Source organism: Mirounga leonina, unplaced genomic scaffold, assembly GCF_011800145.1.
Source record: "Mirounga leonina isolate KUSES-001 unplaced genomic scaffold, KU_Mleo_1.0 Mir_488, whole genome shotgun sequence".
Lineage (NCBI taxonomy): Eukaryota > Metazoa > Chordata > Mammalia > Carnivora > Phocidae > Mirounga > Mirounga leonina.
Genome location: NW_023270777.1, coordinates 8,884,212 through 8,911,883, shown reverse-complemented (window position 1 = coordinate 8,911,883; position 27,672 = coordinate 8,884,212). Strand labels below are relative to the sequence as shown.

General features: G+C 44.3%; 1 protein-coding gene across 2 annotated transcripts; it reads left to right on the top strand.

The window, feature by feature from the left end:
• The first annotated feature begins 336 nt into the window (after positions 1-336).
• On the top strand, positions 337-26,246 carry LOC118000094 (Golgi apparatus membrane protein TVP23 homolog B). 2 transcript variants are annotated; one of them, XM_034989641.1, is made up of 7 exons: positions 337-439; positions 6,177-6,259; positions 7,571-7,715; positions 13,085-13,174; positions 14,635-14,766; positions 21,075-21,203; positions 25,055-26,246. In XM_034989641.1, the coding sequence occupies exons 1-7, from the start codon at positions 428-430 to the stop codon at positions 25,079-25,081; spliced, it is 618 nt and encodes a 205-aa protein (XP_034845532.1). In that variant the 5' UTR covers positions 337-427; the 3' UTR covers positions 25,082-26,246. The 2 variants fall into 2 exon arrangements, with proteins under 2 accessions (XP_034845532.1, XP_034845533.1); XM_034989642.1 differs by lacking the exon at positions 337-439 and adding an exon at positions 758-885.
• The last annotated feature ends 1,426 nt before the right edge of the window (positions 26,247-27,672 follow it).

The window sequence follows — 27,672 nt, the reverse complement described above, 5'->3', positions numbered from 1 at the left end:
CCAGCTCGCCCCGCCCCCGGGACGCCCACCTCCCTCGCGCCCCGCCCTCCTCGCTCGCCCCGCCCCGGACGCCCACCGCCCTCGCGCTCCGCCCCCAGCTCGCCCGGTTCCCGGGACGCCCGCCGCTGTCGCCCCGCCCCTGATCTCTCCCGGTCCCCGAGTTCGCCCCGCCCCGGACACTCCGCCCATAAGCTCGCTCCGCTCACGAGACGCCCGCCCTCCTCGCGCTCCGCCCGGAGTTCGTCCCGCCCACACGCTTGCTCCACCCCTCCAGCTACTCCCCCTCCCCCGGCGAAGCACCCGGAAGCGGAAGTGGGAACGGGCTGGGCTTGTGCTTTGCTCCTCCCCTCCCGTGGCGATCAGGTTGCGTCAGCTGCGACGCTGACGCTGACGTGGCTCCCGGAAGTGGGGCTGGCGCAGGGCCGTCATGTTGCAGCAGGTGAGGGGCTGAGGGCGCGCTGAGAGGGTGGGTGTGGCTGGGCGCCGGGCCTGCCCGGTCCGAGGGGCGCGACTGTGGCGGCCCGGGGCAGTTGTGCCCGCGGCCCCCCTCGCTGCCCGCGCCCGGGTCGGTGGGGGGCGTGGGCGGAGGGCCGCGGGCGGCTGTCCGGGGAGCGCGGCCGGCAGCCCCGAGGCCTCTTGCGGAGGAGCGTGGCCGGCTGCCCGCCGGAGGGACAGCTGCGGGGTGTGCAGAGCGCAGTGCCAGCCGACGCGGGCGCTGGGTGGCTCGGGTGCCGTGCTGCGGAGACGTCCTCGGTGTGAAGTGGCGGGTGGTCTGGCTTTCCCCAGCCGTTCGGAGACTCTGAGGGATGCACCGCGATCCTGTGGGAGTAGGAGACCCCGCCAGGGCCTTGCACTCAAGTGTCCGTTGCCGAAGTGACACTAATGGTGATTGCTGATCACTTCGGTCATCACGTCTGTGCCCTTAGAGTTAATTACAGTTTGCAGGTTTACGACCAGAGATGAGTAAGACTAATTCAATAATCTCTTGTCATTTTAAAAGCTTTTTACTGTTTAGAGTGCACTTTTCCTCAAGGATGTAGGTATTTTTTGTTAGTGAGGGATTACTGTGGCCCAGGCACTCACTGTTCTGGGCCCTGGGATAGGGCTGTGAACAATACAGACAGGTTTATGGTGCTAGGGGATGCGGGCTTGTGGGTGGGTTCGGGTGGGGAGAGAGAGTAAGTTACATAACCGAGGATGTTTTCAGGTGAGGATAGCAAAGACAAAGTGATAGCAAGTATCTGAGACATAGGACAAGCTTAGAGTTGATGGTCAGAAATAACACTCCGAGGAGGTCGCTTGAGTGGGGAAGATACAGTGGTGGTTAGAGTCGGCTTTCAGAACCTGCACCCAGGCTGGAGGAGGCTGGAGAAAACCACACAACCATACTGACTATTCCCGCTTGAAGTGTGTGGTGAACCTCAGATGGGCTCTTAATGCTGCCAGGCAGTCATCCCCACATTCCCATAGGCTCCTCACCCTCCCACCCTCCTGGGCCACTACTGAGATTTCTCTTTCCTCAGACCTTCCACATTTCTTCCCTTGGCCTCTCTCTGCTTCTTATCTCACGGGGAAAGTAGAGGCCATCGGAAGAGAATGTCACACCACCTGCCATCTACATCTGTGCTCATGATCTCCCATAGACTCTGTCTTCCTTTTCCTGTCTGTGCTCCATCCTTAGGCCACCCCCTCTACTTGTGCGCTGTTTCCATGCCCTCTGGTCTGCTGGAAGGCAGTGCTCCAGCAATTCTCCCTTTGCTCTTCTGCATCAGGTTTTTTTTTTTTTTTGATTTTATTTATTTGACAGAGAGACACAGCGAGAGAGGGAACACAAGCAGGGGGAGTGGGAGAGGGAGAAGCAGGCTTCCCGCCGAGCAGGGAGCCCGATGCGGGGCTCGATCCCAGGACGCTGGGATCTTGACCTGAGCCGAAGGCAGACGCTTAACGACTGAGCCACACAGGTGCCCCTTTTTTTTCGTTTTTAAAAGCTTAAAGGGGCACATGGGTGGCTCAGTTGGTTAAGCGTCTGACTCTTGATCTCAGTTCAGGTCTTGATCTCAGGGTCCTGAGTTGGGCTCCACTCTGGGTGGAGCCTACATTAAAAAAAAAAACCCAAAACAACAGCTTGTTTAAGTTAACATGTAAATGTGCTTTAATTTGTTGTCTTGAAAAATAAAAATTTCATTCTATATACCCTTTCAGCTCTCACCCTGTTCTTTGTTCCTTAAGATTTATTTATACTTGTCTTTTACTTCTTTTCTCTCTTGTGTCCATTCTAGTCTGGTTTTCTCCCACTTCCCCCTGCCATCCTGAAACTGCTCTTATTGTGGTCACTGATAACCCGTTAGAAACAGTGGTCTCGGTGGTTTCCATCCTACTTGTGAGCAGCATTTGACACAGTTGATCAGATCCTCCTTCTGGAAACACTTTCTTCCCTTGGCTTCCAGGACACCACCCCCTGGTTCAGCTCCTACTCCTTAGCACTTCCTTTTCAACTCCAGTGCTTATTTCTTTTCGTCTTTCTGACCTTTAGATATTGATGTGCTCAGAGTCTGTCTTTGGTGCCTTCATTTTTAGCCGTTCAGTACAAAAACTTTGGAATCTTCCTCAACTCCTTTTCTCTTACCCCACATTCAACCCATCAGCAAATCTTGTCATTTCTGCTTTATTTTTTGAAGATTTTATTTATTTATTTGAGAGAGAGAGAGCGCATGAGCAGGGGGAGAAGCAGACTCTCTGCTGAGCAGGGAGCCTGAAGCGGGGCTCGATTCCAGGACCCTGGGATCATGACCTGAGCTGAAGGCAGATGCTTAACCATTTCTACTTTATTTATTTATTTTTTTAAAGATTTTATTTATTTATTTGAGAGAGAGCACATGAGAGTGGGGAGGGTCAGAGGGAGAAGCAGACTCCCTGCCGAGCAGGGAGCCCGATGTGGGACTCGATCCAGGGACTCCAGGATCATGACCTGAGCGGAAGGCAGTCGCTTAACCAACTGAGCCACCCAGGCGCCCCCATTTCTACTTTAAAGTGCATTTGGAATCGATGTATTTCACCACCTCCAATATGTCCACCCTAGACCAAACCGTTACTTCTTGGCTCCATTATTGGATTAGCCTCCTAAACCAGCCTTACAGCTTTGTGCCCTTATCTTTCCCTCTCCCTCCCAGATTTTCCATACAGTAGCCAGAATTTTCCTTTTAACACCTAAATTAGAACGTGATAGTCCTATGCGCAGAACACACTAATGGTCCCCCTTCTCAATTTTTTTTTTAAAAAGTCTTAATACCAGCATCTTAAGCTTAAATGTCTAAAACCAGACTCTTGATTTCACCCTAATGTTGTGCCTTCAGTCTTCCCCATCTTAGTAAATGCAACTCCAAAAGTGCATAACTATTTGTCTTTTTTCTTGTGTGAGGCTGTAGCACTTAAAACAGTGCCTGGCCCTCAGTATTTATTTACTGAGAATAAACCAGTCTTTCAAAGAACAGGGTAAGAGAAAAGAGTGTTCTAGGTAGAACTAGACAGAACATGTAAAAGAACCCAGTGGGGCGCAAGTTTGGCATGTTTAAGGAACTAAAAAGGAGACTAGTCAGGCAAGGGCTTAGTTACTATATAGGTTTCCTGTTGCTGCAGATTAGCGTAAATTTAGTGGCTTAATACAAATTTATCATATCACAGTTCTGGGTCAGAAGTCCAAAAGGAGTCCTAAAGGCTAACATCAGGGTATTGGCTGGACTGTGTTTCTTCTGGAGGCTCTCGGGGAGAATCAGATTTGTCCTTGCCTTTTCCAGCTTCTCGAGGCCACCTGCATTCCTTGGCTGGTGGTCTTCCTCAAGCTTCAAAGTCAGCAGCATAGCATCTTCAAATCTCTCTCTCTCTGACTTCTGCTCTTCACGGTCTCAGTGTCTTCTCTGACTCTGACCCTCTTGTGTTCCTCTAAAAGACATTGTAATGACATCATGGGGCCCACCTGAATAGGATGCTTTTCCCCTCTCAAGATCCTTAATTCAGTCACATCTGCAAAAAACCTTTTTGCTAAGTAAATGGACATATTTACAAATTCCAGGCATTAGAACCAGGATGTCTATGGCAGGAGGGAGAGGAAGCATTATTCAGTCCATCACAGTTCCTGGAGGGAGAGTAGGTCGCCTGAGATAGGTACCTCGAGGTGGGCAGGGTCATGATTATGACGGGTCCTGATAGGGAGTCAGTCTTTCAGTCAAAGTCCTCTAGGTTTTCAGTTGGAGGATGATATGATCTAAGTGTGAAAGGTCACCCTGGCTGCTGGGTATAGATTGGACTGTTGGGATCAAGGGCAGAAGTCTCAGTTTTTCAGTCCACAGCATCATACAGTGGATCTCAGTCTTGGCTGCAGATTATTATCATCTGGGGGGGCGTCAAAAAAAAAGTAGATACTCAGACCACACCCCAGATCATTTACATCTGAGTCTTGGGTGGAGACCCAGGCATCAGGGCTTTCTTTTTTCTTTTTTTGCCTTTTTTAAAGCACCCCAGGCAATTCCAGCCTGTAAGCCAAAGTTGAGAACCACTGGTCTCAGATCTCCGAGTCCACTTTCCTTTTAAAGCTTTAGTTCCTGCTCTGCATCTCTGGACTCCTTCGCCATTCCCTGTATATACCTGTGTGTTTCCACTCTCTGCCTTTGAAACTCTACCTCGTCAAGGGACTGGAGTGAGCAGAAGGCCTCTTTGCTCTGTCCGCACCCAGCACAGAAGCTCTCCTCCAGAGCCCTCGAGTAGGAACGGTTCTCTTCCTCCCTGTGCTCCCATTTGTACTTGTATTTCTCCTGGCTCTGATCACAGTCTGCAGTTGCCTCCTTTGTGCGTTTGATCGTGCCTTCGATAAATACTGTACCGCCTGGCCAGGTGCTCTGCTGGGCACTAGGACCTACTACAATGCAGCGACACTCCCTGCCCTCCAGTGGCCCGGAGTCTAGATGGCGGTAGTCGTTGGAGACCTGCAGATCGCCTGAGATAGTTGTGCGAGTGGACATTTGTCCTGGTGCCGTGGGATCATGGGAAACGGGAAGCCTGGGGATTGCAGGGAGAGTCTCTCAGCCCTTTCAGTATTTTAGCTGAAATTGGAAAGATCTGGTGTTGCCTGATGGAGAGCTACGTAGGGGATGGTGAAGGGAGGAGCTTTCTGGGCGGGGAACACACGGGAAAGGCAGACAGATGGGAATCTGGGGGGTTTTCAGAGAACACGCAGCAACGGTGGTGTGGCCCTGACCAGTGGAAGGGAGAGTCAGAAGATCATGACAGGTCTTGTACTGTACATGGAGGAGTTAACTTACATCCTATACATGTAGGAGCGCCATTGAAAACATTTGCAGAGGGGAACGACCTGGTGTGACCTTCCTGTTAGGAGGATGGCTCTGTGGGTAATGAGGGGCTGGAGTCGGGCAGGGATGAGGTAAAGAAAGGCAGGTGAGTGGTGGGTGGCTGGCCCTAGGCCAGGTGTAAAAGCAGGTTTGTTGTGGTTGAGGCTGAAGCAGTGAGTTAAGGTGTGAACCACCCTTCAAATCTAAGGCTGTGAAAGGGGAGGAATGCCGTGGGATGAGAGCAAAAGATAGAAGGGGAGGTTCAGGATCAGGGTTTTTAAAACATCTTTTTCAAGCAATAAATGACCTCTGAAAAACTTGATTTGCTGATTGGAAAGATCCAATAGAAAGACCTGAAGATACAAGAAAGTGTAAGTAAAGGGGGAAGTTGATGGAGGAAGCCCCCGGGGAGGCAGGAAAAGAGGTTCCAAGCCCAACAGTTGCTTTCACCTTGGATACAAAGTGAATGGTGAGAAGGGGTCAGGGAAACAAGGATGCAGGCAGGTGATTTCGTGAAGGAGCCAAAAGCATCGAGTGTGTCCCCCAACAGTCTCTGCTTTCTCTGTGACTGGTGAGAGAGCAGCCGAGAGCTCACGTGGGAAGTTTGCAGGAGCGCCATCGACACCCCTGGGGTTTCTCATAGGGCTCAGCAGCGGGGGAGCGATGGCTCATTGCCGGATGATCCCGGAGTGCCCTTTCCCTAGGTTGTCAATTCCCCAGTGTCCGTGACCGTGTCTTTTGTCTTCCATTTGGACTAGCGCGCTGCCTTCTGTGTAGGAGGCATGCAGGTACTGAATTTCGTCTTGCTTCATGGATATTCAATTTTCCTGCTAGGACAGTAATGATGACACCGAGGATGTTTCCCTGTTTGATGCGGAAGAGGAGACAACTAACAGACCAAAAAAATCCAAGATCAGGTAAGAGGACACGTTGTAAGAGTGTGTGAGAGCCCAGCGCTGTTTTATGTGTAGGTGGGTACCAGCTGATGGGATTCAGGGAAGAGGGAGCGGTGGTTCTGCACTTGTGAGTAGTGGACATGGCTAGTTTGAGCTTTGGTCTGAGACAAAGAGGACATTTCAGATTTTCTTTGGGAATAAATGGCATATGGAATTGTACTCAATGCCGAGTTTTCACATCTGTGAATCCGATTTTGTGAACACTGGTGTTTTTACTTCTAGCTACTGTTTCCCAAGAATACACCGTTTCTCTAGTTTCTATAGACCTGTTCCGTTTTGATTTATTGTGCAAATTTCAAAATCACATCTTTTATCTGTAAAATAACATGAACACGTCAAGCCAGACATATTTCGATTCCAAATTTAGTTCCCTCTAAAGAAATTCACTTACTGCAGTCAAATTCTGCCTGACCTTTGACAACATTATGCTTAGTGAGAGATGCCAGGCACAAAAGACCGCATACCGTATGATTTCATTTGTGTGAATTGTCCAGAATAGGCAGATCTATAGAGACAGCAGTACATCCGTGGTGACGTATGGCTGAAGAGGGGTGGGGTTGGGGTGGTTGAGGAGGGACTGCCAGTGGGTATAGAGTTTCTCTTTGGGGTAATGAAAAGGTGCTAAAAGTGATTGCGGTGATGATTGCACAGTTCTGTGAATACACCAAAAACCATTGGTTTATACACTTTGAATAGATGATCGTATGGTATGTGGATTATGTCTCAATAAAGCTGTTAAAAAGCAAAAACAAGCCTACCTGATAGTTACTTTGCCTTAAGCCTGAAGTGATTTCCGAGGGCCCAAGAATTCTTTTATTTTTATTTTTTTTATTTTTAAGTAATTTCTGCACCCAACACGGGGCTTGAACTCATGACTCCCAGATCAAGAGTCACACGCTCTTCCGACTGAGCCAGCAGGCACTCCCGAATTAGTTTTTTATGTGCAAATAGGATTTAATCCCAAGAGTATAGTTTCCTTAATTCTCCAAGCTTAGCAAAGTTTCTCATTATATATTTTGTGAAAGTTTATATTCAGTGAGGTGTTAAAGTCCTGTTTCCGTAGTATATTTTCTATGAGAACACGGCTTAGTCAAATATTGGGAAGTTATGAACAAAGAGGAGAGGTAGGCGGTTTGCTTCTTCCTCAGGTCATCACCTTTGCTTTGACAAAATTCTGCATGGTTATGTTATGGCTGAAACATTGTTCATCTCCGTCTACAGTACCTGTCGTGAAATGTAATTGCATTTCTTTTATTATGTTTTGGTTTTCAGACACCCAGTGGCATCATTTTTCCATTTATTCTTTCGAGTCAGTGCAATTGTAGTCTATCTTCTCTGTGAATTGTTCAGCAGCAGCTTTATTGCCTGTATGGTGACCATTATCTTGTTGTTGTCATGTGACTTTTGGGCAGTCAAGGTAGGTTTGATCGTTTTTATTTTAACATTGTGTTTAATATGATAAGATTGAATGATGCATGAACTGTGGGGGGAAAAATGACCCTTAGGAATTTGGATTTGTGTTAATGTATCTTTTTGTTGTCTACCTCAGCCCTCATCTGTGTTAATATCTTCAGATCACATGTAGGTTATTATACCACTGATTTGTCTGTGCCTTATGTCAGCCTACGTCAGCTTTAAAAGTAAACAGACAAATTGTACTAGCAACCACAGATCCCGTATACTGCTTCTCATTCATACCACACCTCTAGGTGTGCTGTGTATGATTTCTAGATAAGAGCTCAGGATAGATCATGCACAGATTCTTAAGGGGTGCCCACCCTTCACAAAGGCTCCTGTGTGTGTTCTAGGGTGGTGTTTCTCAATCAGGACCAGTTTTGTCCCCCATAGGATGTTTGTCCATGTCTGAAGGCATTTTTGGTTGTCACAGCTGGGGTTGTGGGAGCTGTTTTATTGACATCTAGCAGGTAGAGGCCAGGGATGCTGCAAAACATCCTAAGATGCACAGGACAGCCTGCCACAACAAAGAATTATCTAGCTCAAAATGTCAGTAGTGCTGAGGTTGAGAAACCCTATTGTAAGGGATAGGAGGGAGTAAGAAATGGTTTTAAACTCAAATGCAGTGATGCATAGAGAGATGGATGGATAGACAGGTACCTAGGTAGGTGGAGACGTGTTAAAGTAACTATAGTAAGATATTAAACGTAGACTCTGGTGGTAGGTATGTGGGTGGTCACTATAAAATTTGACTTTTCTGTGTGTATGGAAGTTTCATAGTAAAATGGGGAAAAGAAATCAAAAGTAACAACAACAAAAAAACCCCCAACAGCTAATTTTGGGATTTCAGAGATGTGTATTGATTCAAAGACCAGGAAGATGTTACAGATCTATTCACAGCCACCAGCCCTGCCATTTTTAGACCTCTTGATTCTTAGAGACACCAGAAGTGGCTGGCTTGGTGGTGGCCAGCTTCCACAGGCCACAGAACGCTAAGAATGAGGATTATAAAGGTCTCTCTTATTTAGGCTTTTCTTTTGTACTGTCTTTGGCTTGTATTTCTTTGAATTTCTTCTATGCTCTGCAGTGTTTACTGTATTCTGGTCACAATTTTGTTTTGGGGAATATTTCTTTTTGTTGTTCATGTAATTTCTGTTTAGCCAGGTAGAACACGGCCTTTGGTCAGTTCTTCCTGGTCATTTCCAAATTCTTAGAATAAATAAATACTTCTGTATTTAGGGTTTTAAAAAATGTGACCCAAAAGTATATTTTCTGATAAACTTTTCCTTTCTTTCCTTTCCTTTTTTTTTCTTTCTTTCTTTCTTCCTTCCTTCCTTCTTTCCTTCTTTCCTTCCTTCCTTCCTTCCTCCCTCCCTCCCTCCCTCCCTCCCCCCCTCCTCTCCTCTCCCTTTCTCCCCTCTCCTCCCTCCCTCCCGCCCTTCCTTCCTTCTTTCTTTCTAAACAAGGGCTTAAAAAATGTCACTCTTTTATCTGTGGCACAATTACTTACAGATATCCAAACCATTGAGATGTGATGCAAAATGAAGAGGGCAAGAATAGGGAAATTATTAAATGGATTTGGTAAAAGGAGTAGATCCAGTTCGGAACCTTGTTAGAACAGAGATGCATCATAATTATTATAAATCTCAGTGCACTTAGCAAAAGGAGATTTATTTTTAATTCTATTATTATTTTATTTTAACCTATTAATAAAAACGAGGCAAATAAAAGATAAAATTATTTAAAAAATTTTAAATGTTAATCGCCTCTGTGGGGCTTTTGTTTTATCCTTTTTCTCACAGTGTAGAAAAGGTTAAATAATGGTTTTAGAATTTTAATAGTACCTGTTAGTAAAATTTAAAATAAGTTGTGTGTCTTCCACATTGTTGGAGAGGATAGGATCAACTAGAGCATAGTTCACTTGGCAAGAGAAGGAAAGCAAAGTAAGCTTAAATATCACAAGGCATAGTACAAGGTGATGGAAGTAGTAGCAAATTAGTTATAACAGTAAATGTAATTTGATTAAACTCTGTTTTTAAAGATAACAATTTGAAGATTGGGTCAAAAATCGAAAGTCCCACCCAAAAGATCAAACTAAAATGGCAGCATTAGAAAAAGTAAAAGGACACAAAGATAGTATCAGCCAAATTGAAACAAAAGAAACCTAGCATTGTAATATTACCAGACAAAATAGAGAGTAAGGTAAGGGATAGACAGGGAACAAAAAAGGTCATCTTGTGAGTCACAGTGAGGACCATTCACAGAATGGCCTTCCTTCAGACCACGTGTAGCGAAAAACTATTAGAAGCACTAGGAGAAGGTGGGAAAAACTGCTGTGACAGGGGTCTAACAGATCAAAAGAACAAAAATAAATAAAGTTTAAAGGATCTGAATGAAATGACCAGGTCAACTTAATAGCGGTATTGTGGAACTTTGTACGTATGGAGACTACTTTCCTGTTCCATTCCTGTGGAACATTTACAAAAGTTGATTTCAGGTATCACTGTGAAGAAGACTGAAATTCCTCAGAGCAGCTCTATTTTCTAGTCCAGTACAGTAAAACTAAAAATTAATTTAAAAAAATGGTTTTCAAAATCCGAATTACAAGTAAAAGCCAACCTGCTGAGAACTGTTGGCTTAAACAGGAAATAGACTATAAATGCAGGTTATTTATGCATTAGTGATGATGATCATCTATGTTGAAACTTTCAGAATGTGTCTAAGGCTGAACTCGGAGGAAAAACAGTAGACTGAAGGCTTTTATTATTAGAGAGAGGTCCAGAAGCTTCAAAAACAATAGGCCAGAGAGAAATTTGGAAAATCCTCTAATGATCAAAGCAGAAAAGTAAAGAATGGGAAAATGGGAAAAGAGTTTGAAAATATTCTAAGCGGTTGTGCCGTGGCCTGGTTTCACAGTCTCATGAAGCTCTGGGCGCATTTTTTTTATTTAAGATTTTATTTATTTGAGAGAGAGCACACCCCAGTAGAGAGGAGGAGCAGAGGGAGAGGGAGAAGCAGACTCCCCACTGAGCAGGGAGCCTGACGTGGGGCTCTGTCCCAGGACCCCAGGATCATGACCTGAGCCGAAAGCAGACGCTCAACCAACTGAGCCACCCAGGGGCCCCTGCTAGGAGCGCTTTTAAATACGTGAAAGAGAATATATAAGATTACAAAGGAAGTCACCTATATTGAAATATAATGAAAACATTAAAAAGTCAAATTTCTGCTTTTGTCCTATGTGCTTTTTTTTTTTTTTAAGATTTTATTTATTTATTTGACAGAGAGAGAGACAGCGAAAGAGGGAACACAAGTAGGGGGAGTGGGAGAGGGAGAAGCAGACTCCGTGCTAAGCAGGGAGCCCAATGTGGGGCTCGATCCCAGGACCCTGAGATCATGACCTGAGCCGAAGGCAGAAGCTTAACGACTGAGCCACCCAGGTGCCCCCGTCCTATGTGCTTCTTTATGAATGCATTGAATAACAAGATCCAGAGGCAGATCTAATTCCTTCCAAAGCCGTGATGAGCATAAGCACTGTTTTGTGGTCTCTGCACCAGGTGTAATACAATGTGAAAAATATCCGTGGTTTTATTGGTCCAAGTCACAGGTGCTGTTAATTCTACTGTGGTTTATTGTCTCCATTCATAATTTAAATTTTAGCCCAAAGTCAGTGAAATTAAAGAGAATTTTTTTTCCTCACCCAAGTTCACAGAACCCCTGGATCTGTTAGTGGACACCTCTAACTAAAAATCTTCTGCATTAGTGATTCCTGCTTATCCTTTAAATTTCATCCCCAAGGTTGACGCCTCGGGGAGACATTTTCTGACTCCCAGATTAGATCAGATTTCCCTGTTAGCCTCTGAAGGCGTCCTGCGCTTCTCCCTCACCACACTTAGGTAGTTGGTGGCGGCCCATTTGTGCATTGCTTGACTGCCTCTCTTCCCCGTAACGCTTGAAGCTCCATGAGGACAGGGATGGTATCTGTTAGTCACCATTTTACTAGCAGCACAGAGTAGGTGCTGAATAAATACCAGTTGAGTAAATAAACCTTGAGAGAGCTATCACAGTAATTTGTTGCGTTAGTAAGAGGAAAGGGCTTGGTACCTTTGAGGTACCAAATGAGGGCTAGGGCCTCTGAGCATTGTCTTAGTTTGGGCTGCTATGGTGTAACAGTCCCATAGCCTGGTGGCTTATAAAGGATAGGAACTTCTGTCTTTCTTTCTTTCATTTATTTATTTTAGAGAGCGGCAGAGCATAGGGGGAGAGGGAGAAGCAGACTCCCAACTGAGCAGGGAGCCCGATGTGGGACTTGATTCCAGGACTCTGAGATCGTGACCTGAGCCGAAGGCAGGCGCTTAACTGACTGAGCCACCCAGGCATCCCAGAAACTTATTTTTCAAGTTCTAGAGGCCAGAAGTCCCAGGTCAGGGTGCCAGTATGGTCAGCTTTTGGTGAGGGCCTTCTTCTGGGTTCCAGACTGGCAGTTTTCACTTTATCTTCACATGGCAGAGCAGAGCAGAGAGAGAGGAAGAAAGCTCTCCTGACTCTTAGAAAGATACCAATCCCATTCAAGAAGGCTTCATGCTATGGACCTGATCTAATCCTGATCAATGCACAAAGGCCTGACCTAATGCCATCATGTGGTGCCGGCGGGGGGCGGGGCGGACGGTTAGAGTTTCAACATATGAATTTCGGGGGGAAACAAACATTGAGTCCAGAGAAACCATTTTTAGGGATACACAGTTATAAAATAAACGTAGCTACAGTCAGGATATATAGGAACAAGTAGGTCTTGGTAGCTAAAGAGCACCGGGCTTAGGAACACGGGGCTTAGGGGGGGTCGCCCAGGTGGCTCAGTCGGTTAAGCGTCTGCCTTCAGCTCAGGTCATGATCCCAAGGTCCTGGGATTGAGTCCCGTATTGGGCTCCCTGCTCAGTGGGGAGTCTGCTTCTCCCTCTGCCTCTGCCTTTCCTCCCTGCTCGTGCTCTCTTTCTCTCGCTCTCTCTCCAAATAAATAAATAAAATCTTAAAAAAAAAAAAAAAGGAACACTTTAGGGAATTGGAAGAAAGGACAGGAATTCATGAGAAAAAAGAGAAGGGTGATGTTTATTGATAGGCTTACCCTGTCACCTCCACTCCTGCTGGTCATGCTGTTGCATTATCTTTATTTTTTTTGTCCAGGCCTGGTGTGTGGTGGTCTTTGTTAACTGGATATTACGGGAGGTAGAGCTGAAGATTTTTTTGGTTTGTGATATGTTACACTAAGATAAGACCTTATGGTAGGTCTTTAAACAATGCTTTTAAAATGCGTGCGTTTATATTAATCTTTACCAGAATGTCACAGGTAGACTCATGGTTGGTCTGCGTTGGTGGAATCATATAGATGAAGATGGAAAAAGCCACTGGGTGTTTGAGTCCAGGAAGGTAAACTGCCCTTTTTTTTTTAAAATTTATTTTTATTTTTTAAGATTTTTATTTATTTATTTGATAGAGAGGACAAGCAGGCAGAGCGGCAGGCAGAGGGGGAGGGAGAAGCAGACTCCCTGCTGAGCAGAGAGCCTGATGTGGGGCTCGATCCCAGGACCCTGGGACCATGACCTGAGACCATGACCTGAGCTGAAGGCAGACGCTTAACCGACTGAGCCACCCAGGCGCCCCTGCCCTTTTTTTTCTTTCCCCCCAAATGTCATTCAATAAATTATGTGCAGATTACATTTGAATATTTATGGGTGAAGTATTCAGGATTAAAAGTACTACCCCAGATCACTTGGCATGTCAGCACTAAACCAGATGGCCTTCTAAAGCTGCATTTTTCTGTCTAGTTGAGACTGTAAGTAAGGCAGGTACAGGAAAGAAGCCTCTGAGAAAGGATTTTGGGTCCAAGTGTGTTCTGTGTGCTAAGCTGCTTATCAGGGGCTGCTGATAAAGGACTCTGAGGACCCTCAGCTTTGTGTTGCTGTGCCTGGTCTCTCCAGGGATCTGTCCCTGTCAGCACATAGCTGCTTCCAACAGCTCCTTCTGTCCTTGCTCCCGTGGTTCATTTCCACATGTGGGTAGGGAAAAGAAAAAGAAAAAGAGGGATTACAAGTAGACCGAAAATCTGGATCAGCCAGCACAGTGTTCTTTAAGCCCCTGCCTTCGGGAGCCCTCGGGGATGCTTATCTGTTTTGGGTTAACCTTATCTGTAGCACACATTCAGTTTCCCTGTGGAATCAGCGTGGGAGGCAGAGGGCCGAATTCTTGCAGAACACTACTAATTAAGTTGTTTGCCTTCTGCTTGGAAGGGCCTTGACGAGCTCTACTTCTGAGAAAGCGGTATTGTGCTTAGTGATAAGCCCATATTCCCTTATATTATACAAACTATATGGAAGCAACTCACCACCCTTTTAAGATTTCTGGGTATTGCTAAGACATTTTGGCCATTGTCCCAGATCCCCTGACTCCATTTCTTTTCCTGTGCCCTGACTTGACTTTTTAGTCTCGGGATGACTATAGCCTTGATTTCCTTGATCCTTAGCTCATACGGTGTGATTCAAAGCTTCTTTATGAATAAACAGTATAAGAGCAGGAAGAATTGAGTAGAAGCCTGTCAGAAACAACCTTTACCTTTACCCATGTCTTGGGTCATGACAGACTGTCCGTTCTGCCCTGAATGGGCAGATAATACAAAATTCTTGAGTTAAAGCATGTTTAAGCCAGTTCCTAAAATTAAATAGTGGTAGATATACTAACTGTTCTTTGGGGGGTATGGCTTCTAACTTGGGGCTTGGGTCATCTTTATTAATTTATTCAGATTTTAGACTTTGGTGTTTTTCATGAAAAATGAGAAACTTTTTACTGATGAATACTACAATACTGGTTATTAAGTTCATGTTCTTTCTTAGGCATCTGCTCAAGAGAGTAAAACTGTTTCCGAGGCTGAATCAAGAATCTTTTGGTTAGGACTTATTGCCTGTCCAGTGCTGTGGGTGATATTTGCCTTTAGCGCGCTCTTCTCCTTCAGAGTGAAGTGGTTGGTGAGTATCAGTGAGGATGTACCAACTAATTCATTAGGATGTCTAATGGGTAGTCACCGTAAGCAACCATCTTTGTTAACATTAGGGGCTTGTCTTGAATAGGCAGCTCCATTACACATTTCCCAAGTTCTGTTCCCCAACTCTGCTTTTCTCTAAAAGCTGGGGAGCAGAATCCTCTTAAACACCCAGTTTCACCGATTCCCCAAGTGCCTAGCAGAATTTTGATTTAACCCACCTCGTACAGAGGTTACCATCTATTTATCACAGTATTATCTTGTTGGATGTTCAGTAAACTCCAAACATGTTTAGCTTAGTTTGGAACTAACAGAGGGGTATTCTCTGAAAATATTAGTTGGTAACTTGTTCTGGTTGTCTGTTGCTTATATCGTAAATCTTCCTAGAACATAGTGGCTTAAAATAAATTTTTATTTCCCTCATCAAGCTACAAATAAAATATAAATAATAAATAAAATAATAAAATAAATAATAAAATAAAATAATAACAATAAAAAAATTTATTATCTCTCACAGTTTCTCTGGTGTAGGAACTGTGGGGGGGCCTGGTCTGGGAGGTTGTGGGTTGGGTTCCATGTGGTTGCAGTCAGGCAGTGGCTGGAGCAGCTTCAGGCATCTCCTCTTTGTGAAGTCCCATGGCCTTTCCATGTGGTCTCACCACATGGCCATGTAGGGCTTCCTCACAGCATGGAGGCTTCATGGCAGTTAGAATGCTTCCTTGGAGGGTCAGAGCTCTGACTGGGAGTGGCTCAGCTCAGACGCTGAATTGCCTTTTACAGCTGTGTGAGTTTGCTCCAGCTGCCTTCTGGGGGACTGAGACACCAGAACTTCATTTTCTCACAGTTCTGGAGGCTAAAAGCCCCAGATCAAGATGTTGGCAGGTTTGATTTCTTCCTTCTGGGGCCTCTCTCATTGGCTTGTGGATGGCCGTCTTTCCCTTGTGTCTTCATGTGGTCTTTCCTCTGTGCGTGTCTGTGTCCTAATCTCTTTTTACAAGGACACCAGTCATACTGGATTAGGGTCGACCCTAGTGACCCCGTTTTACCTTAATTACTCTTTAAAAACCGTGTCTCCAAATACAGTGACATTCTGAGGTGCTGGGGTTAGGATTGCAACATTAGAATTTTGGGGAGATACAACTCAGGCCATGGCAACAATCTAGGCTCAGAAATCATCCTTTTGTCACCTGACCACATTCAGGGGAATGGGAATTAAGCTCTGTAGCCTGATGGGGGGAATAAGAAAGTTCTAGAAAAGCATGTGAAACAGATATTACTACCATGTTTGGAAAATATGATCTGTCACTTGACCCAAACGTGATTCTTGTTCTTTTCATAGTTGAGTTTATCTCACATAACATTTCTTGATACCAGGTATATTTTGGCTTTAATTATGTTTTTCCCCCATATTTTGAATATTTTCTTGTCTCTGTTTTGCTATATAGGCTCTTTTTTTCTTTGTGGGTGCACATATATGCTTTCCCTTTTGGGATTTGGGAGGTTTATTGTGTATTTTTAGTTTTTCTTTTATAGTTTGTATCACACCCTCTTTCATGGATTGGGAAATGTGGTGAGTATGTCCTGGTTTCCTGCTGTGAAGGATGGCACAGTTAACACCCATGCTTTTTCCCACCTCTCCTCCCTGCTTCTGCCTTTGGATTTCTGTTGGTTATAGGCTTATTTTAGTTGTTTTAATTGTACTTAAGCCTGTTTCTTGATCTCTAGAGTCTGTTAGAAAGGGAACGAGAGAAACACTCTTCTGTCCCTTCTGTTGTTTCTTCCCTTCCTCTTGCCCAAACTCTGTTTGCCTCCAGTATTAGTTTTGTCATCAAGGTTTAACAATTACCTTTTGAAATGATGTTTCTTACTGGGTGTTCATTCTCTGATCTATTTAAATACACTGATTCAGTTCTATTAACTGCACCTTTTCCTTTTACCTCCTGGTTGGCTAAATTTCATTGTTGGGTGATTTTTTTTTTTCCAAAAAACTTATAGATGTTATTTTCCTTTGGCTCTGTCATATTTAAGAATATGAGCCTGTTGGGGCGCCTGGGTGGCTCATTTGGTTGAGCGTCTGACTCTTGACCTCAGTTCAGGTCTTGATCTCAGGGTTGTGAGTTCAAGCCCTGTGTTGGGCTCCATGCTGGGCTTGAAGCCTACCTAAAAAAAAAAAAAGAATATGAACCTGTTGACTTCATTCTTTTTAAAAAATTTTTTTAAATTTTTTATTGTTACTATTTTCATTTTTAAGTAATCTCTACACCCAACAAGAGGGCTCTAACTTAACCTCCCCGAGATCAAGAGTCGCATGTTCTAGCAACTGAGCCAGCCAGGCGCCCTCCTGTTGACTTCCTTCTTGATCAGTGATGTGGCAGGGTGGGTCACAGGTTCTTTCTCGCAGCTTTAGAAGACATTACATCATTATTGTTTTATATTGAATAATACAGAGAAATCTGAGGCCAGGTTCACTTAACCTGCATGTAAGTGAGTGCATCATTTCTCTCCCTGAATGAAGAAATTTTTTTTAATTCTTGAGTTTTAAAAAAATCCATAGTATCCTTGTGTTTATCTTTCTGTATTGATTTTTTAGGAAATTATGTGCTCCTTGAATATGTAGATGCAGGTTTTGCCTTGAATCAGGACAGTTGTCTTCTGTCAAGTGTTCACATTCATTTATGTTTTATTTTTGGGCTTCTCTGATTCTGAGGGACCAGTTATCTCTCTGTTGGGTCATTTTTTTTATCTGTTCTCCTCTGTCATCGTTCATCTTTTCCCCTGCTTATTTAATCAGCAAGTCTCCTTAGGACTCTTCCAGATGCCAGAGCTGTTCCAGGCCCTGAGGTGCGGTTGGTGACCAGCTAGACAAGGTCACTGCTCTGGTAGAGCCTCTGTGCTGGTGGAGCACGCTGGAGAGGCAGGGGTGAGAGTAGCGGTCACTCCCAGTGGGTGGGCGGCAGCAGCTTCCATGTGCACTTCCTTAGTTCGGCCAGCCCCATTTTCCTCTCCACCTCTTGCCCTGCGTTACCTTCACGCTCCTTTGGATTCTTTTAAGTTCTTCCATAGGGTGAAGTGTTCCCAGAAATGCTCTTATTTTGGGGGGCTATATTTCAGAATAGATTCTTCACCTTTTATTTTTTATTTTTATTATTTTTTTTATTTGCGAGAGAGAGAATGAGAGACAGAGAGCACGAGAGGGAGGAGGGTCAGAGGGAGAAGCAGACTCCCCGCTGAGCAGGGAGCCCGATGCGGGACTTGATCCCGGAACTCCAGGATCATGACCTGAGCCGAAGGCAGTCGCTTAACCGACTGAGCCACCCAGGCGCCCGATTCTTCACCTTTTACATGCTATATTCCTTTCTTACTATTTTCTCATCCTCCATCATCATCATCTTCCTCCTCATCTTCTTCATTTTTTTCTTTTTCATCATTTTCTTCTTCTTCATCATCATCATCTTCCTCCTCCTCCTCCCCCTCCCCCTCCTCCTCCATAGTTTTGCATGGATGCCTTTCCCTCTTTCCCTTTCCAGTTTGCTCATGCTTGCAGTAGCAGCTCTGTCCAGATCTCCTCTCCATGCTGGCTTAGTGCGGGTGAGTTCTCCTTGACTGCCTCCGGGTGGTGTCTGAGACGTCAGGGCTCTGCTCTGGGCTAGAGCGAGAACCCTGGCTTTCATGGCCTGCGGTGTAGATGTGAGGAAAGGGCCGCACCCCGGCCTCCGGCTGCCTCACTAGCTTGCTTGGGCTTTGCCTTCTCTTAGGTCGTGTGGTTCTTTCTCCTGGGTGGGCGTGTGCTTCATGCCGGCGCTACCCTCCTGCTTTAGATCGTTTGTGAGGCCCCGGAGCCTTAGCATCCATCTGGGGGAGTCAGCCCCGTCTTTCCCTAGCCCTGGTTCCACTTCTCTAAAACAGAGCTGGGAAGGGTTATGTGGAAGGTGGTTTGGGATCCCATCACTCAGCCTCTCCAGGAACCTCTTCCTACCCCTGTCCCGCTGAGAACATGGGCTTGATGATTGCTGGTCCTTCTGTGCTTCTCCTTCTCCTTACCAGCGGGGCATCTCATTGCAGGCTGCTGGGATTGTTGCCTGTGTTGTGTGGTTAGCGGTTGGGAGTCATGTCTCTTTCTGCATTTTTTCTCAGGGCTGTCTGTATCCTTTGGACTTCTGCCTCCAAGGTGTTGGGGGTGGTGATCATCAGTGAAATTTCCGTTAGAGGGTCTTTGGAGAGTTAGGAGTTGCGTAGAGCAAAACAAGCTGGCTTTTTCTCTGACCACCAGCAAACATCCCCCCCCCCCGCTTTTTTTTAAATGTTTACTAGTACCAGCTCATTTGCCTCTTTTTTTAAACCTCTTTTAAACCTGTATATTTTAAAATATATTCCATATTAGGGATAGAGAGATCTTGATGTCTGGTTTCACTACACCATCTTAAACCAGATGTCTGCTTGTTTTAACTTATAAATAGATTTTAAAATTTGTTGCGGGACCCATGCTCAGTCTGTGAATTCAGGTGGTCCCTGGCATGTTAGGAGTGTCCCAGTTTGAGAAGCAGGAGAAGTTGAAAGAGATTTATTTAAATAAAAATATAGTTTTATGTTTATTTAGGTGACCAACAACCTTGTATAATTCTAATGTATTTATTTCTGTGAAACACAAGTTTAAACAGCAAGTACAATTCCACTTTTACTAAGAATTTGTATCTATTCCTTAAACATTCAAACCCTTTAACTTCCTTAAAATCAGCTGCGTAGCTTGTTAAGGGTTAAGGAGAGTAAGTCTGGATTGGAGAGAAATACTCTGTTTAGCTGTGTTGCTTTTTAGGGATAGAAACATTTCCAGGGTAATCCTTTTAACAACAGATGGGTTGATGAGTTGTTTATTCTAGAGCAGGGGTTGGCAAACTATGGCCTGTGGGCCAAATCTAGCCCAACACCTGCTTTTTTTTTTTTTTTTTTTAAAGATTTTATTTATTTATTTGAGAGAGAGAGAATGAGAGACAGCACGAGAGGGAAGAGGGCAGAGGGAGAAGCAGACTCCCCGCCGAGCAGGGAGCCCGATGCGGGACTCGATCCCGGGACTCCAGGATCATGACCTGAGCCGAAGGCAGTCGCTTAACCAACTGAGCCACCCAGGCGCCCCAATACCTGCTTTTGTAACTTTTTATTGGGACCCAGCCTTTCCTGTTTGTTTACATATTGTCTGTGGCTGCTTTGGGGCTTGAATGGCAGAGTTGAGTGTTTGCAACAGAGATCACATGGCCTGCAAAGCCTAAAATATTTATCTGGCCTTTAACTTTAACAGAAAAACTGCCAACCGCTGTTCTAGAGTTACCGTGGGACCTCCTCCTTACATTGTCCTAATTAACTTTTCTTCCATTATATTTAAAGAGTAGGCTTGAGTTTCTTATTTTCAGTCTTTAATGTTCTTAGTGGGATCACCTGTAGGTTCCCAGTTGTGGCCACAAGGAAGAAGCCACTCTGCCAAAGTGCATTTCCTCCTAGTGTTTCCCCTGCACCCTGTTCTTCACAGGAGGCAAACACCTGTTGATTGCTGCCTTGCCCTTGTGGCTCTTTTCCCAGAAGCCGATTGTCTCTCTCTCTCTCTCTCTCTCTCTCTCTCGTGGCTCTTTTCCCAGAAGCCGATTGTGTGTCTCTCTCTCTCTCTCTCTCTCACACACACACACACACACATTAGCATAGAGCAGATTCCTCTGCATGCTCTCGGTTTACTGAGGTTAATCTCTTGACCATTTTTTTTTTTTTTTTTTTAAAGATTTTATTTATTTGAGAGAGAGAGAGCATGAGCAGGGGGAGAAGCAGACTCTGCTGAGCAGGGAGCCCGATGCGGGGCTTCATCCCAGGCCCCTGGGATTATGACCTGAGCCTAAGGCAGATGCTTAAGTACTGAGCCACCCAGGCATCCCTTTTCTTTCATAATTCTTAAAGGAATAATTAACATTTGAGTCTCTTCTGAATCTCATTTTTTTTTATATCTTTATTTGCAGACCCATGGAAAATACTAGAGAGAGAAAATGGTCCCTCCACTGCATCCCCAGGGGCTAGCATGGGGACTGGTATATAGCGTATGTGTGTAATAAATATTTGTGGGTGGTTGATGAGTGCCTTGTGCTCATTAGGTATTGGATGGGTCTGTTCTGACAAGTTAAGGAGTCTCATTGGCACAAGCCCCACCCACAAGCTTCCTTTTCCTTCTCTTTCCCATGACAGTCTGCTTTGTTTGTTGCACGGAAAAAGGTCTTTCAGTTTTAGGCCAGTAACCACTAACCATTTTTTCTTTCCCAGGCAGTGGTTATCATGGGTGTGGTGCTACAAGGTGCCAACCTGTATGGTTACATCAGGTGCAAGGTGGGCAGCAGGAAGAATTTAACCAACATGGCTACATCTTATCTCGGAAAGCAGTTTTTAAAACAAGTAAGTGTTTTCTGCATGTTTCATTTTGGTGTGGTCAGTGACTAATGCAATCATTTCTACTTCTTACAGAGTTTGATTTTTAGGAAATACTTAAAAAATAAGTTTTTTAAAGCCCATATTTAAGTATGAGATGATGATAAAGTTATGTTAATTACTCTTGACTTTTAGGACATTCTAGAAATGTGTTGTCAGTGCCCTGAAATTATTTTATTTATTCTTTATTACTATTTTTTTTGGAAAAAATTTATTATTTTTTTTAAGAAAAAAATTTGGAGGGGGAGGGGCAGAGCAGGAAGGTGAGAGAGAATCTTGAGCAGGCTCCATGTGGAGCTTGATGGGGGCTCAGTGTCATGACTCTGAAATCATGACTTGAACCGAAATCAGTAGTCTGACTGAGCCACCCAGGCACCCTGCCCTGAATTTTTTTATTTTATTTTATTTTGTTTTATTTTATTTATTTCATTTTATTTTATTTTATGGTTTCCTTTTTTTAATTTAAATTCCATTAATTAACATATAGTGTATTATTAGTTTCAGAGGTAGAGTTCAGTGATTCATCAGTTGCATACAACACCCAGTGCTCATTCCATCACATGCCCTCCTTCATGCCCATCACCCAGTTACCCCAGCTGCCCGTCCACCTCCCCTCCAGCAACCCTCAGTTTCTTTCCTATGATTAAGAGTCTCTTATGGTTTGTCTCCCTCTCTGATTTCATCTTGTTTCATTTGTCCCAGGTTTTTTTTTGTTTTTTTTACTAACCAGAATCATGCTGTATGTATTGTTCTTTGATGTGCTTGTTGTTCTCAGCCTAGCACACTCCCTTTATCCATTCTATATTCTACAGAAATAGTGTCACTGTTTGGGTTGCTTCATTCTGCTGTTATAATTATGCTCACTTTTGTGCACAAACTTGAGCACAGGGGCTGGAATTTGAGGGGAAGAGTCCCAGTTTGAGCCCTTGGCAGTCTGAGGTGAAGGCGTGTTGACTTGGCATTGAGCAGGTAGCAGGCCATGCATGCTGACTTGGGCAGGAGGGCAGCTGGACTGTGAATTTGAGATCCTTAGGCCAATGGCCTCCTGTGTGACAGGGACGTGGCTGGTTTTGCTTTTAACTTTTGTTTTTCTGGGAAACTCGATCTCTCCTATTCTAAATGAAAGCCTTGCTGGATAGAGTATTCTTGGCTGTAGATTTTTTCCTTTTAGCAGTTGGAATTGATCATGCCACTCCCTTCTGGCCCATGGAGTTTCTGCTGAAAAACCCACTGATAGCCATATGGGGTTTCCCTTGTATGTAATTGCTTTCCTTTCTCTTGCTGCTTTTAAAATTCTCTCTTTCTCACTACTTTTGGCCATCTTATTTACTTTGTGTCTTGGTGCAGACCTCTTTGGGTTGGTTGTGTTGGGGGCTCTCTGTGCCTCTGGATCTGGATTTCTCTTTCCTTCCCCAGATTCAGGAAGTTTTTAGCTATTATATCTTCAGACAATCTTCTGCCCCCTTGCTCTTCTTCTGGGATCCCTATCATGCAACTGTTATGCTTGACAATGTTGCTGAGTTCCCTGGGCCTATTCTTATTTGCATATTTTTCCCCTCTCATCTGCTCAGCTTGATTACTTTCCATGACTCTGTCCTCCAGGTGGCTGATCCATTCTTCTACTTCCTCTTGTTTGTGGTTTATTCCAGGTGGTCTATTTTTATTTCCATTTAGTGAGTCCGTAGCTCTGATTGGTTCTTTTTTACATCTCCTGTCTCTTGGTGGAGGGTTTCATGGAGGTCCTGCACTCCTTTCTCAATTCTAGCGAGTATCTTTATGAGCATTACTTTAAATTCACTATCAGACATATTACTTACCTCTGTTTCGCTTAGGTCTCCTGCTCTGATTTCGTTCTGTTCTTTCATTTGGGACATACTACTCTGTCTCCTCAATCTGTCCATTGCTGTGTCTGTTTCTCTGTGTTAGGAAAGTCAGCTATGTCTCCTGCACTTGAAAGTAGTGGCTTTCTGAAGAGGAGGTCCTACGATGCAATGTCTCGTTTTCAGCAGACAATGGTGCTTCAGGGTGTCTGAAGGGTGTCTCCTATGTGTGTTGCCCCAGGGGTGTGCTCCCGTTGTGGCGGGGGTGTGTTTGCCTTCAGTCCAGCCTGCGATGGCGCTCTGCCTGTTGTGGGCAGAGTCTGGTCTCCGTGGTGTTAGTGGGCCGGCCCGGGGCTGCCTTGGGCTTGAGTTGAGGCAGACCAGGCGTTTGCACCAGACTGCAGGCACTGTCCGTGTGTCGTCCCCTGAGAAGCTTTTGTTGTGGGTGAGGCCTGCAGTCAGACGAGCTGCCTGCCGCCAGCCCACTCCTGGGGTCACAGACTGGTGTGTGGTTATCTTTCCCTCTTCCTGGAGCAGGACTCACTTTGGAGTAGTGCTGGCTCTTGTCTGGGCTGCGCACACACTGCCAGGCTGGTGGCACTGCTTTGATGGGATCTTGCCAAGAGCTATCGGTGGGGGTGGATGTGCTTCGCTGTGGCCTCTTGTCTATGCCGGGCTGCAGAGAGTCTGTTCTGCCAGTTTTCGGGCTGCTTTCTGGGTTATTTATACCGACGTGGGTTATTTATACCACGCGGCAAGAGGTCAGCCCAGGGACGTCCTACTCTGCCATCTTCCCAGCAGTTTCTCCCTGAAATTATTTTAAAACCAGGAATAAACTATCATTGATAACAACTTATATTTTTAAAAAAGTCCCTTAAGTTCAGTAGCTTTCGATTAATTCTGGTGGCTCTAAATGAAGTTTTGGAGAATGTATATTATGATTTTAGGATTTATGGTAAGAACAAGTAGAAACATAAGACTGTATCATTAAAGATTGTTTTAGAGTACTCAGATTTGTTTGTTTGTTTTTTAGAACATAAAGATTTTACTATAGCTCCCCAATATGAAGATTTAAATCAGGGATTTCAGTGGAATAAGTACTATTCATAGGTGAATAGTTAACAGTTAAATCACTTGGGAGAATTGATTAGGTACTTTGTATGATACCTCACATTTGTTTTTAGTGCAGTAGGTTGGGCAGGTAACGTTTACAGGACAGTGATTTTCAAACTTGAACCTGCCTAAGAATCCCCTGCAGGGCTAAAACAAAGATGGCTGAGTCCTACTCCCAGAGCTGACCTGGCGGGGTCTCACAATTTGCATGTCTCGCAAGTTCCCAGGTGGGTGGTGGTCCCAGGACTATGATGCTGGTGGTCCAGGGACTACGTTAGATGGCTAGAGCCCTGACAGATTGAGTGACTTCATAAGGATATACAGCTAATACATGGAACTTAGCTAGGGCCTAACCCACTCTTCTCTCTTGAAATTCATTCTTCTTTCCATTCTGCTGTACAGTTTCTCTTGTATAAATGATGAAAAGTCCAGAAAACGAATAATCTTGTAGGGACATGATTCTCCGCCTGAAGGACTTTTGCACAGTCCCAGATACACCTTTGCAGGGGTCTTCCGTATGGTAATTGTCAAGTGTGTGTTGAATAGTTTTTTCCCTTTGGATTTTTAGCATTTATGAGGCAGGGAGGGACATTGAATACAGGGAAATTGAGCCTTGACCCTGACATAACACGGGTCGGGCAGTAGAGTTGCATGGTACCTGGCGGTATTCAGCTAGCATAGGACCGGCTTGCTGGACATCTCGGGGGATCCTTTGATGTACTTCTCCACCTCGCCAACGTTTTTAACGTAATCGGGCCATGCACTGTGAGGTAGTAGTGCAGAGCTGGTCCTGCTTACAGACATGGGATGTTTTCCTAGTGCTTTGAAGGCCGGCATGTCAAGTAGAATAGTCCTCACTATGAAGGAGTTCTTTCTCTTTTGCAGAACACCGGAGATGAGCAGACTTCCTGAAGAGAGCGAGAGCAAGCTCATGTGTCCTGTTGCACTGGGGAACAGCTGAAGAGATTCTTGACTCTGAGGCTTTTGGAACTCAGTACATGCTGCAAAGAGGAGTGTTGGGTTTGTTTTTCCGGTTTAAAATTTACTTTAAAAAAATGGAAAGTTTAGTTTTCATACCAAGTTTTTATTCTCTTTCTAGCATTTTGGGGATTGAAAGTATGGTGTGGCCAGGAACATTGTCCAAATTGGTTCCTGGCTTATACATAAATGCACATAGCCCTGTAATGTCCGTATATCCCGAATTACTGAAAGTGTGTTTGTGTACGTACGTAATGGAGACCTTTGCATTTGGATCCGTAGAATATAGGAGGATGTTCTCGGTCTGTCTCAGAAATCTAGGTGTGTACATATTATTTCTGTAGATTATTGTCAGAAGAAAGTTTTGCTTCCATGGGAAGAGTGAGCACTTTGGCTCACGTGTAAGTTAGAGATAATTGCTAATTTTACAACTTAACGTATACTTCGCAATGAAACGTCTTAGTTACTCACAGGCAGGTAAAAAGAAATTTGGGCCAGTGGTTTAACTAGTTTGTAAATTTTATTTTTATTTGTAATAACTAGTATCCTTAAGGCCCAATTAATATAAATGGAATTTTCACAGTTTATGGTTAGGGGATTCCTTAGAGATTGCTGCTGTTCTATTTATTTTTTGGAAGGGAAAGCCAGATTTTACTTTAGAACTTCCTGGAAGCTCTTCAGTGGGGCTTGGCCTAATGAAATCTATCTTTTATCACTAAAAGAGTATTATTCTTATGTCATAGTGAGAATAATCATTTAAATACTTGGCATAATAAATGCCTAAAAGACATTTTATTGTATGAATCTATTTTTTTTTCTTGCTATAATGGGGATATTGTAAATCATGCCTTTGTATTAATGGTATTTCTTAAAGCAGTATATGTCACAATTTACAAGGGGCTGTAGGAGTCTATAAATTCTGTTGCAGGTTCTGTAAACTTTGTTGGTGTCTTTTAACCAGCAGATTATTTTGTGGAATGTATTTATACATTGTTAAAAATTTTAAAAAGATGTTTAATTGATTAAGTATCTACTGGAGTGATAGCTTTTGAAGGTGCATAACTTTATATTTGTATAAAACCCTACCGTTTACAAAGCACTTCAACATGTGTAATCTTTCATCCTCACGACAAACCGGTTCTGTGTGATACGTGTTTACAGCTTATGAAACTGGCTTTTAGGTTTATCGAGTGCCTTGTCCAAGGAAACACAGATTATAGGAAGACCCGCCAGGATATATTATGGTTTTTAGAGGAAATATTTGTCTCTGAATGTCTTTTGCTTTCTTAGGAATCATTAATTTATTAAGTGTTTATTTGCCATTTTGCTTATACTCGTCTGGTGAGGCAAGTTGATACCGTGTAAAGACGTGTGTTGAATCGGAAAGCTCTAAACCAAATCTTTGGTGCTGAGAGTCTGATCGGGGCCACACTGGTATGGTACCTGAGGTAGCTGTGTCATTATTTGAACCTGTAATCCTAAGCCAAACAGGAATTGAGTTTTGGAATATGCCTGTGGCACAATCCACCACTTATTTCCTAAATTCAGGTTTTCTCTTCAACAGGTTTCCCCCTTATTAGCAGGGACAAGGCAACAGACAGCTTTCCTCAGATTTTCCTGCATCTTGGTATGGCCGTGTGACTGCGTTCTGGCCCATGGATGCACTTGCAGGAGGGATTCATTCTTAAAAGGAGGGGCCTAGGGGCACCTGGGTGGCTCAGTCGGTTAAGCATCCGACTCTTGATTTCGGCTCAGGTCATGATCTCAGGGTCCTGGGATTGAGCCCTGCTTGGGTCTCTGCGCTCAGCAGGGAGTCGGCTTGAGTTTATCCTTCTCCCTCTACCCCCTACTCTCTCTCTCTCTCAAATAGATAAATAAAATCTTAAAAAAAAAAAAAAAAGAGGGGCCTACTCATCCCATCCCCTTTTGTCCTTCCTGCTAGCTGAAATGTAGACATGATAGATGGAGCTTGAGCAGCCATCTTGGACTGTGGGATGGAAGCCTCTTTTTATGAATAACAGAAATAAGGTAGGGATTGTTTGAGTTCTCCCTGACAGGGATAGCAGCCCTGAGCTGCCTGTCTGAATTTTTAGGTGAGAAACAAACTTCTCTCTTGTTCAAGTGTTACTGTTTTGGCTTTTCTGTTCCTATAGCTTAACGGAATTCTTATCAGTACAGTATATTTTTAGCATCCTCTATAATGGTTTCTGTAAGTATAGCATTTAGGATGTAGTAATTCAGTAAACACATACTTGTCCTTTTCTCTGTGTGGTAATTAAGCTACTGTTACTGGTGCTACTGAATTCAGCGGTTCCAGATGCCATTGCTGCATAAAAATTTAGTGGTATAAGACATTTTGTTACGCTTACACGTGCTGTGGGACAGGAATTTGGAAATGGCCTGGTGGGGACAGCTTTTCTCTGCTATACAGTATCTGGGGCTCAGCTGTAGGCCCGTCTTTACACATGGCTAGGGGCAGGAAACTCGGGGGTGTCTTTAGCCAAGGGTCTGGAGGTTGATGTTGG

Bases quoted from the DNA above. Each gene is read 5' to 3' on its own strand.
- LOC118000094 (XM_034989641.1), top strand. The intron at 13,175-14,634 runs GTAAACTGCCCT...GTTCTTTCTTAG, and splicing joins GGGTGTTTGAGTCCAGGAAG to GCATCTGCTCAAGAGAGTAA. The intron at 21,204-25,054 runs GTAAGTGTTTTC...TCTCTTTTGCAG, and splicing joins GAAAGCAGTTTTTAAAACAA to AACACCGGAGATGAGCAGAC.